Source organism: Streptopelia decaocto (genome assembly GCF_964273445.1).
Source record: "Streptopelia decaocto genome assembly, chromosome: 3".
In the NCBI taxonomy this organism is placed as follows: Eukaryota; Metazoa; Chordata; class Aves; order Columbiformes; family Columbidae; genus Streptopelia; species Streptopelia decaocto.
The window spans coordinates 18,217,284-18,242,275 of NC_138656.1; the positions used below are offsets into that span (position 1 = coordinate 18,217,284).

Genomic DNA, 24,992 nt, shown 5'->3' on the forward strand with positions numbered 1-24,992 from the left:
AGCACATAACACATCCCCATGAGGCTGCTAAGAAGACGGCTACGATGCAAGTAGGGTAAATGAAGGAAGTAGAAAAGGAAGAGGGAAGAGTCATTTCGGGTCGACACAGAACTATTTTTGCATACGTTTTTCTTGGCAAAATATAATGGACCAGTAGGTGGGGAATTTCCAAAATGAAATCAAAACCGTCTCACGGGGAAACAAAACAAAAATAACTCAGGTGAAGGAAATCGATCACTTGGGGAGAGGGGAAGAAACTGTTTTCAGCCTTTTTTTCTTTCTGAAACAGCAACCTTTGGCAAGAAAAATGTTACTCCATACAAAATAAACATGTTCTCCTCCAGGGAAGGGACAGCTGGGATGGAGACTATGCCTGCTCCTGAATGAGCTCCTGTGGATGCTTTTCCTACCCAGCAAGGCACTGTGGGGCCGAAACAAGAGATAACTTGGATAAACAAAACACAGCACATAGGAAATGTTACACCATGGTGTCTTCTGGAACAGTCCAGAGTCACCCCTGCTGCAGGAGCTGGGCTCCAAGACACCGAGGTCCTATGAGCTCCTCCAGTACCCGTGCTGCCGATCCCCTTTGCCCTGCAGACACCTTTTAGCCAAGAACACAGCTCAGGAATCATTTCTGCTCGCTGCACAGACAGGTGCCATAACTCACACTCCTAGCACAGCTCTTTCAGATAAAACTAGCTTTGCCCTCCAGAAGAAATATGAGTAACACAGCCACTTAACTGACACATCCTCCTGCATTCAAAACACCCGTCTATACATTTCCATCAGCTCCTCATATAGTTTGTCTCACTGCTCAACTCCTTCCCAAGAGTCGCCCTCATCCTTCTCACTCAAGAAAAAGGAGGGGGAGGAATAGGACTGCAAATCCACCATTGCAGAACAAGCACCATCATCTGTTATTTCCCCACAGCATCCGTGATCAAGACACAACCAACTCTGCTGCTGGGCAAACACCAGCCTCCCCCCACCCCAGCATCCCTTCCCAGTGCCGTTTTTAATGAAAGCCCCTCAGACTGCCTTTCTCTAGGCAGCCCCTCGAGATACAAAACTGTGGCCTCTCACAGCACTTTTGATCCTGCCCACTTGGTGATGGCGAACATCCAACACCAGAGTCCGTGATTCCAGGGCACGGACAACCTGGGATCCGCTGAGATGTGGTCCAGAAACTGGAGGGGAGCTACTGTGCTGCCAGAGTGAGGAAGACACAACACCCCCAAAATCAACAGGGTGGCCATCCTCTCACTGTGATGCACATGGCCTGATGGTAACGATTACCCACCATTTCTGCCTAGGAGTTGCTTGTTGGCTGACCTGACCCACCATCTCCAGCTCCAGGAACAATCAGGGAGGGGGTGGAGGGAGGGAGGGCACAGGAAGTTGTCAAGGTCATAAGAGCAAAATCCAGGGTTGGGCTGGGATCTTGGCACTTGAAAGCCTGTCTTCTCCCCAGGGAGGTCTACATAAGTCACACAGGGTGGTTCAGATGTTGGTGAGGCCCAGCAAATACACTAAGCCCCAGCACAACCAGGAGCAAAGCCAACAGGGACCATGACAGAAGCCCCATCACATCTGAGGAAGGAAGAACAGGCTCTTCAGGACAAGTAGATGTCGGGAAGATGGTCTGGCCAGCAGCATTGGCCAAGGACAGCCCCCAGGTCAGGCATGGGCAGCCACCTCAATTGAAATGTGACCTCTCTCAGTCCTCAAGCCTACTATAATCCCATTTCATGCAGCCCCTTTTCATCTCATCAGTGCTTCCTCCCCCGCCATTAAAGAGCCAAAAAGCTTCAGAAGAGGGCATTAAATAGAAAAGGATATTTGAAAAAGATCATCACATTCACCAAGTTTTGTCCCCTGAAGCCACCAGCCTCTGTCTCAGAAGCCAACAAGTCTAGCTGGCCTGCTCCTCAAGTTCTGCCTCCCAGCAAGCTGCCTCACAGGCCACTGGACAACAAACATGGAGCAGCAAAAGTCACAGATGCTGTCGCACATTGGGGTGGCCACATGTGGGACACACACCAGCCGTTTCCCAGGACTGTGCGTTTCCAGCCCAGTTCACAGTTGGTGAGTCTCCAGGGAGACCCATCACACTTTTTGTATCAGCTCTCCTGAAGCAGTGGGTGCAGCTGCCAGAAAGAAGCCTTGCCGACTTCTTACCAGGTGTCCCCAAATCTATGAAAGATGCCAATTTCAGCAGAAGCAGGAGAATCACAGAATCACAGAATGTTAGGGACTGGAAGGAAACTCAAAAGATCATCTAGTCCAATCCCCCTGCTGGAGCAGGAACACCCAGATGAGGTTACACAGGAAGGTGTCCAGGCGGGTTTTAAACGTCTGCAGAGAAGAAGACTCCACAACCCCTCTGGGCAGCCTGTTCCAGTGCTCTGCTACCCTCACCGAGAAGAAGTTTCTTCTCAAATTTAAGTGGAACCTCTTCTGTTCCAGTTTGAACCTGTTACCCCTTGTCCTACCATTGGTTGTCACTGAGAAGAGCCTGGCTCCATCCTCCTGACACTCACCCTTTACATATTTATAAACATTAATGAGATCACCCCTCAGTCTCCTCCAAGCTAAAGAGACCCAGCTCCCTCAGCCTTTCCTCATATGGGAGATGCTCCACTCCCTTAATCATCTTTGCTGCCCTGCACTGGACTGTCTCCAGCAGAACATGAAACACTGTTCTTTCACAGGGCTAAAATGGTCCAATGAATATTTTTCTCCACTTCCAGGAAATATCAGAGACTGGAGACTCCATGGGATTTTTGTTTCTGCGTGGGAGTGGGATTTTTGTCTCTGACTGAGTTTTCCCAAGCCTTAGGAAAGATAAAAGTTCAGGAGTTTCAGTCCCAGACTGAAACAAAGACTCAGGGTCACTTTTTTTTTTTTCCAGTTTTTTTCCCCAGTGTTCTCTGAGCAGAGGTCTGGACAGATCTCAGCCCTGCAGTCTAGGCAGGATTTAGGCAGGACTTTCCTCTCTTCCACGAGGAAAGGGAAAGCAGATGGTCATGGTCAGTCTTGCAGAGAGTTCAGGCATTCCTAGCAGGAAACACTTATGGATCTTATTTTCTCAGAGAAATGCACATAAACCAAGAACCTCTCTACTGGAAGAAGTTAAGTGGTTTTGGATTTACACTAACATGAAGGTAAAAAATGTGGAGTTCTGGGTGCGCAGCATATTTGGAAATATCAGGGACTAAGAAGCACATGGAAACAGAGGGAAAACACAGGGTGCTGCTTACAGCCCAGTCTTTAAGCTTTTCTCCTTTGCTGATGTGGCTCTGGCCAGCTGACACGAGAAGATCGCATCTTTACAATGGTCTTGGATGGATGCGGTGCTAGGGTCACCGTTTCTCGCACTGGATGCACTTCAGAGCCTGCACAGTAGAAGTAGGGCATGAAAACATCTGCAGAGTCGAAGCAGCATGAAAAGGTGATACTGAAACACTGTCAGGACTGTGCTGGAGTCTAACCAACCCCTTGCAATGTCAAGCCAGAAGAGATATGTGAGTGGAGTAAGTAAGTGTATTGCTCTTGGGTGATAGACCCAAAAAGAGTAAACAAGAGAACTCCTGTCACCGCTGTCCCACCAAGAATAACCTGAGGCCACCAAACATTATGAACATCACCCAAGCCGCAGCAGAGACTCTTGCTTGTTGATCACACAGACAAAGGTCTCCAGTCACCTCACCTGTCCTGCATTAGGGCGACCGCACCACCATACACAGATTTGAAACACAGATTTGCTACTGACATAAGAATCAATCCTGGAAAAGATGGCAGACAGCGAATGACTGGAGAACCAGGCCCATGGTGTCTGCAGCAAAGACATGGGTAACGCGAGTGCTGCAAGGACGGCTCCTCAAGCAACTTTGTGTAACTTCAAAGCTTGTCACACAAACACACGCAGCTGGGGGAGAACTACAAATTACATGTGCCGCAACTAAGGTTTGTAAATTATGTCACCTCTTACAAAATGCGGGGCCACACCTAAGAGGCAGGAGCGCCTGTGACAAGAAAAACCTGAGCTGATTTCGTAGGTGACCCTGCTTTCAGCAGGAGGCTGGATCAGAGACCTCCTGTGGTCTGTTCCAACCTGAATTATTCTATGATTTTGTGAAGTGCCTGTTTCTGATTAATAGCTGTCTTGCTTTCCCTGCTTGGCTGCTAACAATTGTAAATCTCAGTAGTCCTTGTTCTCTGTGCTACCTGAAAACAATCTCTCTGAGTTTTGATCACATACCCGTTCCTCAAACCTCTTTGGAGTTTCAAGTTCCAATTCTCCCAGAAGACCAAGTGTGAAATGCCACTACGTGTGGTGAGCACTCCAGAGGGACTGAATCTACAAAGTGCAGAAATGAGCTTTTTGAGTGAAAGACTCAGATTTGGGCCCACCTACAGTCATGGGTGGGTCAGATTTAGTCAACGGGCACACAAAAACCAGTGCTGGCCCAGGAGTGATGGGCAACAAACTGGTCAACACATCCATGAGGTGCTAGTACAGCTGTCCGATAGGGACGGGGAGGGCAAAACTACTAGGACATGGTAGCCTGGGGGGACGCGGTGCACATCCTTACTCAAACTATGCCTCATCCTTAAGTCTTTGGCCAGATCAGACTTTCCCAGTTTGCATCCTCTAAATTGAGCTTTGTGCCTCAGTTCAGTCAAAAACCTCAGCTCTCCAGAAACACAAAGGTCCAAACTGTGAGTGGCAGCAGGTATAAACACTAGCACGAAGCTACAGGACCTATACTGGGTCTTTTGGTAGCAGACAGCAAATTTTCCCAGCTAGGGAAATTGGCTGCACTTGTAAACAACCTGTATAGCAAAGGTCTGGATTCCTGAAGGGATTTAGAGTTTGAAAACAGGATAACTATGACAGGAAGAGATAATAATGACAAGGACAAGTCCCTAAAAAAATGGATGCCAGAATCACATAGTGATCCCATCCTAGATAGGTGGTATGGCTGGATCTCAAATGGTTGATCAGTGGTCAGTGACAGTGTGTGGAGAGCAAGCTGGCTGCCCAAAGCTGTGTGTCTCACTGACTTTCAGCAGCCCAACTGTATTAGGAGAAACTACAAAACATACTAAGATACTTCCTTAGTATCTTAACACGTCAGCCTGTGCTGGCTATTTTGACCATTGCCAAAGGGTTACCAGGTTGCCCAGAAGAAGTGTGAGTGATCGTCCCACTCTACTCGGTGCTTGTGAGGCCTCACCTTGAACCCTGTGTTCAGTTTTGGGCCCTTCACTACAGGAAAGACACTGAGGTGCTGGAGAGAGTTCAGAGAAGGGCAATGAAGCTGGTGAGGGGTCTGGAGCACAAGTCTGATGAGGAGCGGCTGAGGGAACTGGGGCTGTTCAGCCTGGAGAAAAGGAGGCTGAGGGGAGACCTTATCGCTGTCTGCAACTGACTGAAAAGAGGTTGTAGCATGGAGGGTGTTGGCCTCTCCTCCCAAGTAGCAAATGATAGGACAAGAGGAAATGGCCTCAAGTTGTGCCATAGAAGGCTTAGATTGGATATTAGGAAAAACTCCTTCACAGAAAGGGTTGTCAAGGCATTGGAACAAGCTGCTTAAGGAAGTGGTAGAGTCAGCATCCCTGGAGGTGTTTGATGGGTGTATAGATGAGACTCTTAGGGACATGGTTTAGTGCTAGAGTTAGGTTAATGGTTGTACTCGATGATCTTGATGGTCTCTCCCAACCAAAATGATTCTATGACTTCCTTAAGATGTTACCCAGCCCGTGAAAGTTCCAAACTGAGGCCACAAAAGCCAGCTGATTGACACCAGAAACAAAACTTTGGCCTCTTCAGGCAGTTCCAGTTTATCCCCAAGACACACACCAGGCCCTGCTCTGCTCGATGGACTGTTCTCATATCTTCATCCCCAGAGATAGCAGCCTAAGGAGCTGATGGAAAAATACAGTGTTGAGTGCCAGCCTCTTGGGGTCTGGTGTCCAAGAGACAAAAGCAATCATGCTGTTTCCTAATAGAGATCCTTTTGTCTCAAATGTGTTTTCCACTGTTCATTTTTGTAGCTGTTCGCCTGAAGGGTCATGTTGTCCTCTTGCCTGTCATTAGGAATAAGAAGGATACCAAAACCAAAGGCAGAGGGATCACAGATCTCCTTTTACCCAGCTAATTCAGCCTCAGAATATTCTCTGCTGGCCAAACACCCAGGGACAGTCTTCACGCATACAGGATTTTGCCCAAATGTGATAAATCTTACTTTGTAATGAAATCGCAAAGGCACTGGCTTTGCCCAGAGAACAGTGTAACAGCTGGAAAAACACACCAAGAAACAGAAAAACTCTGTGCTGGCATTCACACAGCAAACAACAAATCCTGAAAGTAAGAAGAGACCCATATCCCCTTGCATCCAGCCACCCCCAGCCCACACAAGGCGCTGCCAGGCCACTCTCCCCAGGACAACACCCACATGGAGACCCTCACTTCACACATGGCAGTGTGGGGACACCTTCTCCAGCTTTTGCCAATGCTGAGTCCAGAGATGCGGCAGCATTTGAATGCTCCCTCTTCCCCATCCTCCTCACCAGGCTCCCTCTTTCATGTCTTAGCTTGTACAGCTCCACCCATCCTCATAGACAGATGTCCATCCACCTCACAGAATCACAGAATGGTTGGGGTTGGAAGGGACCTGTGGAGATCATCCAGTCTAACCCATCTGCTACAGCAGGTTCACCCAGAGCAGATCACACAGTAATGTGTCCAGGCAGGTTTTGAATGTCTCCAGAGAAGGAGACTTCACAACCTCTTTGGGCAGCCTGTTCCAGTGCTCTGGCACCCTCAGAGTAAAGAAGTTTCTCCTCATGTTTAGATGGAACCTCCTGTGCTTCAGTCTGTGCCCATTGCCCCTCATCCTATCGTTGCACACCATTGGAAAGAGTCTGTTCCCATCCTCTTGACACCCTGCCTTGAGTTATTTATAAGCATAAATAAGATCCCCTCTCAGCCTTCCCTTCTGCAGGCTGAACAGACCCAGCTCTCTCAAGTCTCTCCTCATAAGAAGGATGCTCCAGACCCCTAACCATCTTTGTAGCCCTCTGCTTGACTCCCTCCAGTAATTCCTTGTCCTTCTTAAACTAAGGAGCCCAGAGCTGGACCCCCACCACACACAAGGTACCTCTGCTCAGACGTGCCCTGCTCCCTGCTGTCCCACCACACTTCTTTCCCGAGCAGATGCATCCATCAGCATCAGGCGCAGGGAGACCATGTGCACACACACCCCTACCCACACCACTTCTTGTCCTGGTCTACAACACAGCACATCCAGAATCAGCAAGTCACAAGACACTGCCTGAATAAGCAAATTTTAAAAATAATGGAATCTCTCAGGATTTAGTCTGCATTATGCAGGAAACCGAATCAGCTCAGCTACAATCCAGGGGCCACAATGAGAAATGCATGGAGTCAGCAAAGGGAAAGGCAACAGTAGACCAGGAAAACCTCCAGGTTTGGTTCCACTCTCAACCATTAGAGGTCCATCTGGGTAACGTCCCAGCAAACCTTCCCTTGAATTCACCTGCTAGCTATCTACCTGTTTCTGCAGGTGTAATGTTCAGGCACTGCTGAGGACAGCAGAGCAGAGCCCCATCTCAGTCCTGCCTGTGGAATAAGATAGGCTTTTCCACGCATGTTGTTCTCCAGACACTAAGTACCTCCTTTGAGAACTCTCAAGAAACCAGGCAAGAAAGATAAGATGCCTAAATCCCTATGTGGTGTATAAAATGCATTTCTAGCTGCTGATACCCAGTTTTCACCTCAATTCATCTCAAAGTGACTTTGGTCTAGCGGGCAAGGAAGTTGAAGGAAGACAAGGCAATGCAAGAAGTCCAAAGGGATCATAAACACGCTAAGCCTAAGGCAATGCTGTCAAAATCTACTTTTCTCCTCTTCGACTCTTTACTTTCAAGAAGATATTGCAATAGTCTCAGTGCACTTGACTGCTTGCCACTCCTGGGATGCAATCATCAACTCAGCCAAAACCACAGCCACTTCAAAACTTGCATGCGATACAGCTGCCCTCACTGAATCGCGGACACCTACACACGCTTTCACATGCTGTGCACCAAACACGGGGACACGTGGAGGGTGCACAGTGGCAGAGACACATGCTCAGCCCCACATTCCCATGTACAGAGGTACCACATCTGGCAGAGGGAGGACCACCCTTGGAACCACATGTTCCTCCCAGTCATCCCCATGCACAGCACAGTCAGGTATTTTTGACTATCCCCACTAGAGCTGCTCCAACGTAATACTGAACATGCAGTCTCTGTACCCTGGGGATGTGCGCTGCAGTTAAGAGGTCAAAATAACACTGCAGCATGTAGTGCTTCTGCTCCAGGGCTGAAATCCTGACATTTCTGGACCTTGAGAACTAAAGACAGCAGCTCTCTGGCCCGGGGGAACATCACAGGCATCACCTCTTCCCATTCCTCTGTGAACAGTCCCTACAAGCAGAAAAAACAGCCCTGGGCAGCTCTCCTACCCAATGCACACTCTCCAGCTTGCACCACCGGGAATTGAGCAAAGAAACCTGGAGAAAATCTTTCAGTGTGTGTTGTTTCCCACAAAGGGAACCAGACAAAATACAAGGGCAGAGCTTTAATAAGGGCATAAGTTGGCATGACCAAGCTCCAGGCTCCCAGGCTGCTGGGATGCTCTCTTCTTCAGCAGACGATGCAACACCTGATCTTCATATCTGCCAGCATCCCTGCCAGCCTCACATTTCAATCGCAACTTGATTTTAGCAGCTGCTTTCTCTCTCTCTCTCACACACACACAAACACATCCCTCAAGCAGCTGTAAAATTCAAGCTTAACTGGGTAGGTAGGGCCTCTTGTAAAGCAGTTGGGACCCAGGGAGGAAGGGAGCTTCAAAAATTCGGAGGATTATTGCCTTATGCCAGGATATGAGAAGGCTCCATCCCTGGCCTCCTTGCTCTACCAGCTTTGAGACAGCACTGCTAAACTTGTATTGGCACTAGGGAGGAAAAAAAACAGATGAACAGAGGAAAACAGACAGTGGGGAATGCCTGAGGCTGGCTGACATGATTTGCACAACCTAGAGAAGTCTGCTGAAGGCTCTTACCTCTCCTCCAGCCACTACCATCTCATCTATTCTCCTTGTCCCCAATTTCACCCCTCTTCTTTGTCACCTTCAGTGAGCACAAACCCCAGATCAGGATGGTGCTGGCTGTGACTTGTGGTCCCAGCCTGGCAGCCACAACAGCATCTGCACGTCTATTAAACCCAACAGAGCATTGGCAAAGTGGAGGTCAGATTCAGTAGCATATGGAGCAACCGCCTGGCAAATACTGGCCTCCCCAGGAGCTGTCTGCCACAGATGGAAAAAGCCCAGGAGCCATCACGACGAAATCTTCTGGTTGGGGGCGACGCATCCTCCCTGTCAGCTTTCCAAGCTGCTGAGCAATGCTGGAAACCTCAGCTCCTCTCCCCACAGGTGGGCGCCTGGCACTGACTCACTCACTGCCGCTTTGGTTCTGCGATTTGCCGGTGGGAGTTGCAGAAGGTGGGATGTGGTGATGAGGTAATCCCAATGGCATGTGGCTACCATGACAGAGAGGGAATAGCCACTCACTCCTGCAGCATGAGCTGGCTGCACATCATGTGGACGTGCCACCTAGATCTGGGTCCAGCCTGCTGCTGTGGTCACAGGGAATTTTTAAACTTGAAACTTGGTGCAGATGGGATGTACAACCATGGGACCTATATGGTCTTCTCCTGGAGAAAGACATCCCTTCATGTGGCTTAAAGGCTTAGTCCACATGCAACCAGGGACACAGTCAACAGCAGGGAAACACAGGCAGGTCACGAGGAGCGATGCTCCAGCTGTCAGATCTCCCAGGTTGAGGGGTACAATGCAGCCATGGTGTTTCCCCAGCTGAAACTACCCACAAACCAAGCACAAGCTCACAGCCCCATGCCGGCCAGAGACAGGCAAGGGCAGCCACCCTGGTTTCTCCAGCTCCAGTTCCTTGGAGCACTGCAATTCCTCTCCATCTGAAACCATTCCACTGGTTGCAATTTAAAAACAAAATCAATCCAGCAAACATTGCTAAGCAACTGGCTGTCAGTGCCACATTCCAACCCAATGAAAGTATTTGCCCTCTCCATGACCTGCTGGCAAGGAGCTTGCTGCTCTGGCTTTGCCAGATTCAGCTGCCACTGTCAAGTCCAGATGCTTCGTTGGATTAGCAAAGAAAACCCTAGGAAATCTTCTGCCATCCTCCTGGTGAAAAACACCCCTCAGCGAGGCTGTAAGGAGTAGCATTCCCATGTCCTGGGCACTAAGATCAGGACTAAGGGGTGCTAGTATCTGGGCATCACCGTGTCCTGCAGGGCTGCGAGTCTTGGTGCTGCCATGTGTTGTACAGAGGTGTAAGAGATGGAGAGCAAACACACCAAAAACCTGGCTGGAGAGCAGAGCAAGCTGCTTCAAGCGATGACATCTGGCTGAGAGGCTGAAGGAGAACCTGCTTACCCATGGCTATGAGTTGAAAAAGGGGGTGAGACCCTCTCCAAAGCCACCTATCCCCTCATTTGACCTGGGCAGGAGCCCCTTGGCATGGCGGTGCCCCTCAGCACAGCTCCTAGCATGGCGGTACCCTGTGCTAGGATCTACCTTCCCCCAAGGTCAGCTGGAGCAGAATCGAGGTCCAACCCTTTGGTTTCGTTGTCATACTAGAAAGCCTGTGCTCTTCCAGTCTGGCTCACAGAAAGCAGCCTAAGCCAGGTTTGTTATTGAAGTCAAGTCTCTCTCTAAGCACAGCCTCCAGCAGGTCACACAGCGTGAGCTCTGGGGGTTTCCCATCTCTCATGCCAGCCCTGTTGTGGTACTCTGTTTTCTGTTTCACAGGAGGGACCTCTCCTAGGCAACCCCATGCTGGACTCTCTTCTTGCACAGCCACCAGCAATTTCTCCCCGCTGCTAAAGCAAGCTGTGCCCATCCACGCTTTCCCACCCAGCTCCTCTGTGCAATTCAGGACCTGCTCCCAGGCTGCACAGCAGTGTCAGAGAATCATCTGCAGCAGCCCCCCGGACACCTGCACCAGGAGCAAGAATTTAATTCCAGAGAAGGCTTTGCAAACTCTGCACCTTCCTCTCCCTGTCCACCACCATGCCCACAACCCTTCTCCCTCCTCCATTCCCCCCATCAGCAGCTGACTCCCCCAGATCTCCCAGCAGCCCCATTTCCTCCGTGGCTGCTCTAATGCTCGACTAATGGTGCATCATCCACAGCATTGTTCAGACATATTCAATAAATCAGAATCCAATTACCGGGTTAAGGAAATTGGAAGCAAATGCAATTAGCCCCAGCCCCTCCCACGTGCTGTGCCCTCGCTTCCTCCTTAATGAGAACTTTTCTTTTGCAGGAGCACTTGGTGCCACATCCGACCACCCAGGAACAAGGTGGCTGACACCACGCAGTGGGGGTACAGTGAGGGGGCAGTCAAGTTGATCTTCCCTTTTAATAGGGCAGATGGTTAATATCCCTGGCATTAATTCTCTCCAGGAATAGCACACTTGCTATCTGCTCAGCTATAACAGGCGTCCGTCAGGGCTGACAGCTCGTCTCTGGAGAAAGGAGCATCTGGTCCTTACTATGAAAAGGAGCTAAAAGAATAAATAAATAAAAAATCACATCACTAGCTACAGGGCTGGAGAACGGGTGCCGTTTCAGCATTTCAGCCTAAGTGCTGCATTTGGACTGGAACAGGAGAAATTCAGAGTTGGAACAGATGCCGGGAGTTGAGTCGCTGTGATCCAGGAGCAAGGTGCAGCCTGGGCCAGCAAGGTGCTATGGCTGGGTCCGGCACAGAGCTCCCACCGGAGCAGGTTCTCCCTGCAAAGGGCTCCCAGGATAAGGCAGGAGAGAAGAGCTGCTGCCAGCAGGCTGGGACGTAATGCCAGGCACAGCTCCATGGGAAGGGCTTGCACCAGCTGTGGGCTGGTGATCGCCAGCAGGGGCCAGGCATATGCTGTGCTCGCAGAGGATGAGGAAAACTGCGTTGAGGGAACCCTGGAGGTATTTCCTACCCCAGCAAGACACCCCAGCATCTCTGTGTCCAGCAGACTTACAATTAACCCCAGCAACCATCAACAACCTGCAGCCATGAAGAGTAGCTGTTCCTCAATGAGTTTGGAGAGGCAGCCGGAGGGAGGCTACATCTTTGTGCCCATGGCAAGCAAGGTGCACCAAAATTCCCACCGTGCCCTTCCCACACTGACAGCAGCAAGAGAGTGCAGGTCTCACCAGGCAACCCTGCAATACCCCTGCCTCTCCCAAGAGGTCCCGAAGGATATTTGTGACCCCGATGGTGCTGGAGTTGCTAGTAACCCAGAGAGTTCTTACCTTCCTCTTCTCCTCATTCACCAATAGTCCTTTATTCCTCACATTAACTCCTCACTCTGCAGAGCAAAATAAGTGCTCAGCTGCTGTTTTATCTGCCTTGCACCACCACATTGCATCCTCTGCAGAGCCAGAGTTCCCAGCACCAGCAAAGACTTTGCCCATCATGGATGTGTGCTCTGGCACACCCATTACTTTTCTGAAGGACAAAATTAAAAAAAATCCTTTTCCTTTATTTCCCTGTGGTCCTGGAATAATTTATAAAGGTTTTAACTAGGAGGTTTAGGGCTGCCAAGCACACCAAGAAATCAAGTAAAGTGAAATAGGACAAGGGGCAATGGGTACAATCTGGAACACAAAAGGTTCCACTTAAATATGAGAAGAAACTTCTTTACGGTGAGGGTGCCAGAGCACTGGAACAGGCTGCCCAGGGAGGTTGTGGAGTCTCCTTCTCTGGAGACATTCAAAACCCGCCTGGATGCCTTCCTGTGTAACCTCATCTGGGTGTTCCTGCTCTGGCAGGGGGATTGGACTAGATGATCTTTCGAGGTCCCTTCCAATCCCTGACATTCTGTGATTCTGTGAAATATTCAACCCTAAAAATACCACCCAGGTAGAACCAATCCCAAGCACACTAACCAGGTGTGGGTGAAGGGCCCAGACCCAAATAGCGTCCCAAAACCACAGCCCTGAAGAGAAATAGGACTATCCACCCATACAATGAAGATTCACGAGGAAGACCAGGAGAAACCAGGGGGGAGGCAGAACCTGTGATGGCGGGTGTCACGGACGGCACGGTCACTGGGGATCCTCTCGCTCTCCCGCTGGTTAAAGGCATGGAGCCGGTATGGGTCCTCTCCACCCTTCCACCTCCGGGCGCTCAGGTACCTCCGCTCTTCAAACTGATCCCAAAGGTCGTCCCAGTCCAGGTCCGAGCCCTGCGCGCACAAAGTCAGCCCCGTTAGAGAGATGAGAGACAGGAGAACATCTGATCCCGCTCCAGAGGTCCTCCTGAGCCCTGCTGGAGGTCAGTCAGCCCCACAGCATGGGCAAGCATCACAAGAGCAGGCTAACAAGGAGCCTCATTAGGTCTTCAGGTTTTGTTTTTTTAGCTAGGTCTTGAAACAGGTCTTGAAACCTGTCAAAGAGAGCCTGTCAGTTTGAATTTAAAATTACTAATTTGAAAGCAAATTCATGTCTCTGGTGGATCCCCCTCTCCAACAGTACAGTCTCAAGAAACATAAAAGTGCAAAGGTCTCGTTAGGGTTTTACTTTCTCTACAGCCAAAAAGCAAAGGTATTTTACACCACATGCCCCCTCACCCCTGTAGGCCCTCCAGCAGGAAAGGGCCATCAGATGGGAGCAGCTTCATCAAGCAAAGTCTCATGTTTCCAGAGCCATACCCTGGCTCCAGGGCCAGCTCCAGCAATGGGACTCTGGAAGGAAGAAGGGTGTTGTGGTCCTCCCAGCCCAATTTTAGTCCATCTTTGCTGCAACAAGTCTCCCACCGAAAACTTTAGCCCTACCACAGGGAGAAGAACAGGCAAGCATTAGTCGGTGATGTCCCTCCCCACAAAAGGATGGAGGAGCTCCATTTTGAGATTACTCAACAGCCGTCAGAGGGAGTTAAGCATGCCTTGGTGGATTGGTGCCATCAGGGGGTTTAAGCATTGCTCAGCACCATGGTGCTGTTGAGAGTTTAAACATCCCTCAGCAATGCAGTTACAGAGCCGGAGAGCACAATGCAGTGCCGATAAAATCTCATCGTTACAGCAGCACAACCTCTTTGATCTCACCGTACATGTAACACAGGGAGATGCAAACATTTACAGACATCTCAGCCCCAAAGAAAATTGTGATCTTATCCAATAATTGATCTTTTCTTCTTCTTTTATTTTTTTTCCCCTCCTCAGTTAACACCATCTCAAAGCCGACTTTGCCTGCTAATAGCTCAAAATGGAGCTTTTGAGACGGGCGATTTTTATCCCATAATTGATTTTACTCATATCTAGCAGCGCGTTTTGTCTAGTCGTAGGAAGAGGAGGAGGGAGCACCGGCTCCTGCAAGCAAACTGTGGCAGGACGAAGCCACAAGCCTCCAGCCACACACTGTCCCATATCACCCCAGGTCACAGCAATATGGGCCCCCCACAAAAACATCGACAGAGCTCAGGGATGCAAAGGTTTCCAGATACAGGACTGTATTCATCCTTCCCCGGTTTGACTCTACAACCTTCTTGGGAGCTGCTCCAGCACTTATCCCAGTGCAGGGAAGATCAGAAGAAACCCTGAAGCCACCAGGCATACTGGGACAAAGTTATTCAATGCTTGGAGAAAGTTATTAAACCAGTAAGGTCGCTACAGGAGGTTTACAAGGAGGATGTACATAACCCACCTGCAGGCTTTTGGAATGACTGACTTATACAGGCTGATAAATATTGTTTATGTTTTTTTACAGCATCTCGGAAAACATGATTTACCGCCACAGTAAAAGATCAGGGAAAAGTGAGCCGATTGCATTGTGGAGCCACCGACAGGCTGACGTTTATAAGATTTCAGTATGGCCCTGGGGGGCCTGGTGCCATTAAAACAACCACCATGCAGTTCCAGTCCCTAAATTTTAACACTGTTAGGAAAAGTAAAAGTTGGTTTTGTCAAAATTAATAAGAAGAGAAATAGCTTTTTAAAGTGGCCACACAGCACTTAAGGCTGTTGGATGGAGATATATATACATATATATATATATATATAAACATCAGTTAAACCCAATAGCCTTGGATCAGCTAGAAGGGTGCAGCTGGGCAAGCATCCGATGGTTCAAGCAGGAGGGCAGGTGGCATTTCCCCAGCACCCATCTATCCCCACTACCAGCCTGTTACTGGGGGATAGCAGTGGTAAATGGGTACATGGACAAATACTAGTCCCTTATCCCATGGCATTTGCTTCTCATCCTGCCCTGGATATACCTTGCATTCAAGGCGTTGCATTCTTAGCTCACACCACAGTGAAGAACTAATACCCCTGTGAAATCTCCACCTGAAAGACATCAGCCCATCTTGACTCACCCAGGCTCTCCTTTTTGGGTCGAGGAAATCTGGCAGTAGGATGGTTCCTAAACATCGGGTAGCTAAGTACACATCTGAGATCAAGAGCACATAGATGCTAAATACAGATTAAAGAGTTATTTCAGCCACTATCTGACCATGAAACAAGCCCAAGGATTGGGTTCACAGAATCAAAGAACCACAGAATCTACTGGGTTGGAAAAGACCTCAGAGATCATCCAGTCCAACCCTTGGTCCAACTCTAGTCTGCTTACTAGATCATGGCACTAAGTGCCATGTCCAATCTCAGTTTAAAAACCTCCAGGGACGGCGAGTCCACCACCTCCCTGGGCAGCCATTCCAATGCCTGACCACTCTCTCTGTAAAGAATTTCTTTCTAATATCCAGCCTAAATTTCCCCTGGCAGAGTTTAAGCCCATGCCCCCTTGTCCTCTTGCTAACTGCCTGGGAGAAGAGACCAATCCCCACCTGGCTGTAACTTCCCTTCAGGTAGTTATAGAGAGTGATGAGGTCACCTCTAAGCCTCCTCTTCTCCAGACTAAACAACCCCAGCTCCCTCAGCCTCTCCCCATAGGTCTTATGTTCAAGTCCCTTCACCAGTCATGTTGCTCTTCTCTGGACCCGCTCCAGCACTTCAATGTCTTTCCTGAACTGAGGGGCCCAGAACTGAACACAATACTGCAGGTGTGGCCTCACCAATGCAGAGTACAGGGGAAGGATCACTTCCCTTGTCCTGCTGACCACACTATTTTTGATAGAGGTTAACCTTCTTAGCCAGAAGTTGATACCCAGGTTTGGTTATTTGCTTTCAACCCACACCTCCTGCCCAAATCTTCTGTGTGTTCTTCCACTTTCCAGCCCAAGCTTCCCTGCGAGTTAACCGAAATTGGAGCAGGATGCTTGGACACATGCATGCACTGACTTCTGCAAAAAAATACCTGTGCAAAGCTGTGAGGGAAAGCAAGGCAGCGGCCTCGGATGAAAAGCTCCCAGCTACGCAGGTGGTGGGAGGCAGGAGATATCCCCGACCTGCACACAGGGACTCGCCTGTTTCTCGGCACCAGATCAGGGACAGGGTAAGCAAGTTACAGCATAAGGAGAAAACCCCTTCACTCACCCAGGGACAGCACATCAGTTACGGGTTACTGGGTAAGGTCTTCATTATAATATTTCTGCCATGTATTATCACCTCTTCCTCACACCAGAATTCTGTCTTGGGAGTTATTTCACTGATGTGCAGAAATCTAAATTTAATTTATTATGATCTAACTCACTTTAGAAGCCAAATTACTCTGCACTAGAAAAGGATCAAGTCAATACTCCACTCGCCTTTCTATTTATCTTCTACAGGAGTCTTCTCTCCAAGTTTCATATTCATTTTCTCTCATGTACTAGTAATAAATTTTCATTTTTTTCCTTGGAATTAGGTAATTTCTCTTTCAACATTGCAGTTTAATGGCTGGTATTAATTATAGGAAACACTGTCAATGCTTAAAAGAGTTTGAGAAACTCAATGAATCTGAAGGAAAGAGAGGAAATAAATATCCAAGGGGTAGCCAGTCACTCTTGGCAAACAAGTGCCACCCTTTCCAACACTGCACTGAGGGGCTCAATGAGAGGGACACTCTCTAGGCATGGAGACATAGACAAAACTCACCACAGGGAGGAGCGACCAGCTCACGCCAGTGCCCAGCTGAGAACAGGGCTCACCAAGCACCTTCTCCTTTGGCAGCCTGCTAAAAGCACCCCCCAAAACCAACCACTAAAGGCACCTCCCCAAAACCACCTGCCACCTCACCAGCAAAGGGCAAACAGCAGAGCGAGCACTGAGGCAGCTTTTCACCACAACTGTATATTAAAGATCAAAAGCCTCTCAGTATAAAAATGTAATTCATCATCTGCCTCTTAAATCATGGCTCAGAAACAAAAAAAAAAAGGGAAAAAAAAAATTAAAAAAAGGAGTGGTGCTGTAGGGGGAGAGCAGGTCATTAGCAGTAAAACTACAATTTTCTGGCAACTGCTAATGCCTTGTTTATGTGGATTTCTGTGAATATGACATTTTAATGGCATAATAATTGTGTGATTACAGTACAGCAGGGATCGCTGGAGCGGGAAGGAGGAACAAGCGACCCAGCCGGCTGCTGCTGCGGGCCCACAGCATTCCCTGGGATGCTCTGCCCCCTCCTGCCTGCACCCCTCGCCAGGACGGGGGGCCAGAGCAGGCTGGACGCTGGGCAGAGTGTGAGATGAGGTGGCCTGGTGCGGAAAGGTTATTTTGCTTGAAAAGTCTGGCCCAAGCAGAATCAGTGGTGACCAGGGACAGGCAGGTCACACTGGTCCCAAGGGCCAGCCTCCAGCTGCCCAGGAGGAAAGGGAGTGGGTGGCACAAGCCAAAATCAGGCTCTCATTCCCTTTTTTCTTTCATGGCGCTGTTTTAAAATAGAGAATATATGCCTTTGCTAAAATAAAAGTTTCCTTTTGGGGAAGCCGAGTGTTGCCATTAGACCAAGGTGAATCAGGCCGGCACCTTGCGCATTCTTTCAGGAGGCAGCAAACTCAAGCAGAGCTGCTGGTGTTTGCTGGGAAGCCCTGGGCAAAGGGGTTTTGCCTGTGCAGGTGCAATGATTACCCCAAGGGGGTCTGGCAGCAGCCCAATGTACTTCTACAGCCCCTCCACACCCCTTACAGCCAGTTTTCCCTTGAAAATCATATCCCTACATAAATCTCTGACCAAGCACTCACTGCCAAGTCGCCATCCTGCCTTCCCAGAGACTCAGGCATTAAAAAAGGAGGGGAGAAGGAAATAAAAAAATGCATCAGCCTAGCAAAAGCTCCAAAAACAAGCAAGAACTCTAGAAACTTGGATGATGCACAGCATGTTGCTGCCTGGCCACGCTCGGTCGCTCCTCTGCCCATGGCCAGCTGGAGCACATGTGCGTGTTCGGCACAGCTCGGGGGCACTGGAGGTGGAGGGCAATCTTTCAGCAGGAATTGGAACCAGGCATTATACAAATGAGATTTAAATACCTCGCTGAAGTGCGGGGCCCTTGCAAGCAGGAGGCTCAATTATAGAGCTGTTAAAGGCCGAGGCACTAATGCCATCTGAAAGGATTATAATACTTCAAACAGGGTAGGGCTCATCCCTCCTCGTCCCTTGGTGCCAGCACATGCACTAAGAAGGTCAGCAGCCCCAGAGGGGAAACAAGCAGAGAGCAGCATCACACCGCCTCCATCATTTTCCCTGTCTCCCTGAACAGCCCAGATGGAGCACCAAGGTACGAGATCCTTCAGCTGAGTTTTGGTCCAGTTGCTGTGCATCCCAATGACCTCATCCCCAAGATACAAGGGGCAGACAGGCAGAGCACCACGCCCACGCTCTTTGCCCTCTCCAAAGAGCACGTGGCAGTGCCAAAACCAGGCTGTGGGTCTTTGGAGAGCAGGCTTGCACCCATCCTGCAGCACGTCCTCTGCTGCTACGGGTACCAGTCAGCAGCAAACCAGCACAGACCCTGCAAGGGTCACGTCCCACACCCACAGAAATCCCTATTTAAATGCTTGAAGTTAAGTACTTGCTTAAGTGCTTCACTGGCTCAGTGCCACCTTCTCCAGCTTTGTGCTGACACTAACCATGCATTGGAAACGGAGGTAGCTCTGGGCCCCAGCTACCATCCGCCATTAATTAGTCTTCTCCCCCGTGGGGATTTGAGCTCCAGTTCCTTTATTTGAGGGCTGTGAAGCTCCTCTTCCTCTGGCATCAGGACCTGGGCACAACAGGCAGGTGCACCTTGGTGGCAGCTTCTCTGGGACCCTGCAGGGATGCATAGCAGACCCAGGTTCTGTCAGGATCTCACTCTGCCCCAAGGAGGACCAGCATCTCCCACTGCTTGGAGTCAATTAACTGGTTCTCAAAGGACACTTGCAGATCCGAGTCTGCTCTGACCCCACTTGCTGGAGGAAGAATAACAAAAAAAATCAAATAAAATATTAATACAGATACCTAATTAAAGCAAAGCACTTCTCCAGCAAAGCCTGTCCTGCAGCTGAGCTGCCTGGAGAAGCTCTGAGCATTCACCATTAAGCTTCTCACTGTTAATGACCTTTCCCTGCTCGTGTACATCCACAGGCACACTGCTCCATCTTCAAAGGGTGGAACATTGCCTCCTCATCTGCTAGCTCAGCAAGGAACATCAGTCCCTGAGGACCTTCCAGCAAGCATCCCACTTTCTCACGTGGTTCTGAGGCCAAGGCCATGCTACCATCACCCTTGCTGCCCTCCCTACCTACTGCCCAGTTTCCTTTACTCGTCGGTCTCCAACCCACCCTCTAATGCCCACTACTGTATGGGCAGGGTCTGGATCTCTCCTGCGCTGCACACACACATTTATGCAACTAAGACACCTTCTGCATCAGGCAACAGGACTGATAAAGGCTGCAAAGTGGCCATGGAAGACTTGACCTTCAGGAACTATGGCTGCAACCACTTGGATGGAAACATCCCCATTCAGACTCAGGAGAAGGCTCCCCAGTGTCTTCCTCTGAATCGTCCCCATGCTCGACCAGCATCAGCACAGGCTGTTGGCTGCTGATTCAGTGCAAGGAGCCAGCCCAGGGCTTCGGCAGCTGGGCCATCGATCACAGCTAGAACCAGCTCTTTGTGTATCTTCTTGTCCGTAGCTGTAGTAAACTATCTACAGGGTACAAAATACCCTCCAGAGGCTTAAATCTGCTAAATTCTCCAGCCAAATACAACAGTATGAAAATCCACCAGAGAACTATTGATGCTTTTTCCAGTAAGGGCACCAAAGCCTTAATTTTAACACAGATGGACAGGACGGTAACCAAAATGGGGAATTTATTTACAAACCAGAAGCAGGAGACTCCAAGTTGCAAGGAGCAAAAGATGACAGACTCATTGCTTTGATGAAAGGCCAAATTCTGTTTCCAGGGCTTCCCTTAGGAGAAAGCAAGTCAGCCCAGTGTTCACACCATGCTTATCAGCAACCACTCACCATGCTGGCAGCTGTGCCAAGTTAAAATATACCCTCACCTCCCACAAGTGGCCTGGGCCTGAGCTTCATATGCATGGACAGTGCTTCTAACCACTGGCTGTAGTATCAGGCCACCGTCCTGTCTCTGTGGGGAAAAAGGCAATGCATGTTGCCAGTCAGCATTTCGTGCCCCAGCCAGATCCCAAGGAGCCCCCATGGTGACCCTCCCATCCTCTCCAACATGCTGCAGAACCTCCTGCCTCACTGTAATGACAGAGAGGAGTGCAGGATCCAAGCCACTGACCTCTAGAAACAACATCCAGCTACAAAATTCCCTGTATTCCCACTTGGGAAGATGCTCTTCCTTCTTGCAGCTCCCAAATCAGGTGCACCCACACAGCCATACAGAAGCACCTTGCTGTGTAAAGAACACAGACTTTATTATTTAAAACAACACACTGGCCCATAGGATACCCTGACACATGAAGACAAATCCTGTATAATTAAAAAAGAAAGGAAGCCGATTATATCCTCCTAGAGAATATTGCTGCCTGCTTCTGTTTTATTTATACATTACACTGTATAATGAGCTGAATATTTAGGAGGTCAGCACAAACCAAGCTGCTGACTGGAGAAAAGAGAAGACCCAGCTCTGCCTGTGCCAGAAGCCAAGCAGAAGGATGGAGAGGATTTTTGGTCATCTCTTCCTCCCTCTGCCCACAGCTCTCCTGAGATGCTGCGGGACTGCTCGGTTCAACTGCTTGTGCTCAGGCTGCATTGGTCTTCCCAAGTCTCCATCAAAAAAGGTCTTCTGGGCTCACCCGCAGCTCCACAAGAAAGGTCAGCTTGAGCCCATTGCTGCCTGTGAACTCTACTATTGGGTCTGCAAACAGTAATTCTGGATGGCAAACAAGACCAAATAGGTTTTAAGAGTCTACAAGAAAGCCTCCACTTCCACTGAGATTATTTTTTTTTAATATTTCAGTGGGCTTTTTTTTAAAAAAAAGGTAGAAAACAACTGGTCTGGCAGCAGCTCTGCTCCCTGGTGAGCTCCCAGGTTGATGGCAATAGTCCCCCATCGGTGCCCCTGCTGCTGCTCCCACCAGTGGTGGGACATCCACCTACAGCTCCCTTGGGCGCTCTCCATCCTTCGCTGATGCCAGCTCCCCCAAGCACCTTGACCCCTGACAGAGAGGGTCCCTCAGCACACCTCTCTGAGCTCACCGGGGTGCCAGGAGATGGCAGAGACCATCTTTGTGTCCATTGTGCCACACTAACCGGAGCACCAGGGGTGGCCCCTCCATGGCCCACTGTCACCGCTCAGTGCCACCATCCGCTGGCAGCACAGCATGGGCAAGCCTGAGAGCTGCTCCCCTGAAGGTCAGCAGCAATTACACAGGCCACTAATTAGGAAAGAAACAAAGGCAGCATCCCGTGTCCCACTTCCACATCAACCAGGTTCAGCTCATCCCCAGAATCATCAGAGATCAAATGCATTTGGGAAGAACACAGACACATGGTGGGTGAATGGAGTGGCGAAAGGGAGCTCCTGCACAGACAATGTTTTGTTTCCCTTCTGTGCCTTTTCAGGATGGACACGAGCTGCTTCCCAGCCATGAAGGTCAAACCAGCCTTCACCGGCTTCAGCAGGAGCAGCAGATGATTTAGTACTTAGGAGCCCATAGCTGCACAGTCCCCAGCTGAGCTTCGCTCATCCTTCCGCATAAAAGCCAAAGTTCCTATAAAACCACAGAGCTTGAGCATCTCAGAGGTCAGAGAAGGTCTCCCTCTTCCCCATGGAGCTGTGTGTCCCAGGTGCCAGAGGACAGCCCAGGATTGGGAACATCAGGGGAAAAGGGAGTGGGGAAGGGGATCAGAGAGCAAGAGCCAGTAACCAGACCTGCTCTGACCCCAGCCCTTTAAAAAGCAGGCGGCTAATCTGAACCGCACCTCCCAAGCAAGGAAGGGATCGTGCCATTAATGCACTCAGCATCCTCAACCCGACTTGGCCTTTTCGCAGCAGCAAAGCCAGGGGTAATCCATCTGGTAATTGCTTCCATGGGGATCTTTACACAGCTTTAGAAACTAATGCTACTATCCTTCCCCAAGTGGCCACCTTTCCAAAATGAGTAGCAAAGAGGGGTGATAGATAACAGTGGTGTATTAATGCGAAGGGAAAAGTGCTTCCAAGGGAGGGAAAGCTCAGCCTTTATTTTACTTTGGTTTATTCTAATGGGGGGGGAAAAAAAACGGAGATTAAAAAAATAGATACTCAAGCAAAATAAAATAATTGCAAATACACCAGGCAGTTATCCACGTGGCTCTAGCTCTCTTCAGGAAGCCACCAGCTTGCCTTTCGCCCCACTGTCAGCCAACTGCTTGTGAGGAGCAGAGCTTAACCAAGTGGGCACCAAGGCACAACCTGTTCCATGGAAGGAGCTCAGCAAGGACAAGAAATGCCATCAGTCAAAACTCCCCACTCCTGCACTTGATTTCCAGCTCTGGAAAAGCCCCAGACTCCTCTCAGCTGTGCCTCAGTTTCCCTGCTCCTACAATTAACTCACAAGGCTCGCTCTTGGTGGGAGGCTCCCCAGGGAGCATCACCTGCCCTGAGCAGCTCCTGCACAAGGGCTTTTCTCTTTTCCCACCTCTTATTTGCAGAGTGTGAAAAGCAGAGAAAGCCATTACTGCTGACTAACCAAAATGCCCCAAGCCCCCTCGGAGCGCTTTTCTGGTGGATGCACACCAGGCAGTGATGTGCCTCGGGCCAACCCAGCCCAAAACACAGCAAGCAGCTACGCTGGTACTCGCAGATAAAAGCACCACCAGAAAACATGAGGGCTGCCCTACCCTCTATTGAGAGGTTGCAGGACCCAGGGGCAGGTTTTCTGTAGCAGGTGTAGATTCATAGAATGTCCTGAGTTGGAAGGGACCCATAAGGATCGTCAAGTCCAGCTCCTGTCCCTGCATATGACAACCCCACAGTTCACACCATGTGTCTGAGGGTGTTGTCCAGTCTCTTCTTGAACACTGCCAGGCTTGGGGCTGCGACACCTCCCTGGGGAGCCTGTTCCAGTGCTCCAGCACCCTCTGGATGAAGAACCTTTTCCTAATGTCCAACCTACACCTCCCCTGGCACATCTTCCTGCCATTCCCTCGGGTTCTGTCACAAGTTGCCAGAAACAAGAGATCAGCGCCCACCCCTCCTCCTCCACTGGTGAGGAAGCTGTAGACCATGATGAGGCAGTGGCAACGCAGGCTGTGGGGTACCAACCCATGAGGCACCTACCCATGGGACACCCGGCAAACCCTCAGTGCACAGCATGAGCACAGGACCCACCAGTGCCCACCTGTCAGATGCCTTCCCACCAACAAAATGCACCAGGACGTCAGTGTGACCCACCTCCTCACCTCACATAGACATTTTGCAGAGAAGCAGGCAATTCTGTAACCCAGAGCTGCTCCTCAACATGCAGGCAGAGGCAGATGAAGCTCAGGACACAGAGACCATGCTCCAGGGCACATGTACTACCCAGCCGGCAGCCCATCCTCCCTGCAACTCTCCTCAAGGAGAAATTAGATATAAAACATTTGTGACAGCAAGAAATGATCTATACCTTTGATCCTTAGGTACCTGCTGCTGGAGTGTCTGCAAGATCCCAGGTTTGGAAGCAACATGACTGACAGCACCAGAGATACAACAGCATAATTTAAAGCGTATGTGTCAGCCTAACCTTCTCCTATCTCAGCTCAGTAATAGGGACAAAAAAACAACCAACCAAACAACCCTGGCTAGTGAGAAATGCATCATAGCATAGCAAGGTATGGAGGGCTAGAAAATAAATAAGCCTGTTGAGGAAGGACTGCAGGAAGGACTGGGGCCTGAGCAGTATTTTAGGGTATATTTGCCTCAAAATTCATCCCCATAACGAGAGAAGAGACAGTGCTGAGAAAAAAAAAAAAAAAAAAAAAAAAACAAACAACTTAAAAAAACAAATACACAACAGCTTCTTCTGGAGCAAACCTTCTGCCACAACAAAAAACACCTGCTTCCCCAGAGGAACAGGCTGAAGCAGCACTGTCCTTCCCAAAAACAGAAGCAGGCAAACAAGCATGGGGATGCACAACACACCACCCCCTCCTGCTGTGCCCATGTGAAGGCACACGCACAGCTCCCCACATTGCTAGGAAGATCAGAGATGCACAATGAAAACAGAAGGAGGGGGAAAGAAAACAAACAAACAAAAATTGACTTGTGGTAAATGACATCAGTGATTTGGAGGACAGCTGTGTCACCATGAAGGACCCACTGCTGGAGCTCTTGCACCCAGGAGGACATTGGTTTAAAAAGCACTGCTATGTCACAGCCCAGAGACACAGCACCAGCCTTCCTTTCCCCCTTTCCCTAACATATTAGCAACATCTCATCAATATTTCTGCACATCTCTAGATTGAAAAGAACCCACTTAAAATAAAAAAACAACCCACTGTTAATTCACCTGATGCATCAAACTCAAAA

At 49.5% G+C, this 24,992-nt stretch overlaps 1 protein-coding gene across 3 annotated transcripts in view; it reads right to left on the reverse strand.

Annotated features, from left to right (window-relative positions):
- The window catches only part of GALNT14 (polypeptide N-acetylgalactosaminyltransferase 14), a 110,707-nt gene that overhangs the window by 59,148 nt on the left and 26,567 nt on the right, over positions 1-24,992 (reverse strand). For all 3 annotated transcript variants that reach the window (XM_082049118.1, XM_082049116.1, XM_082049117.1), the window contains exon 2: positions 13,190-13,359. In XM_082049118.1, the coding sequence (XP_081905244.1) occupies positions 13,190-13,359 (170 nt within the window). The remainder of the gene's footprint in view (positions 1-13,189; positions 13,360-24,992) is intronic.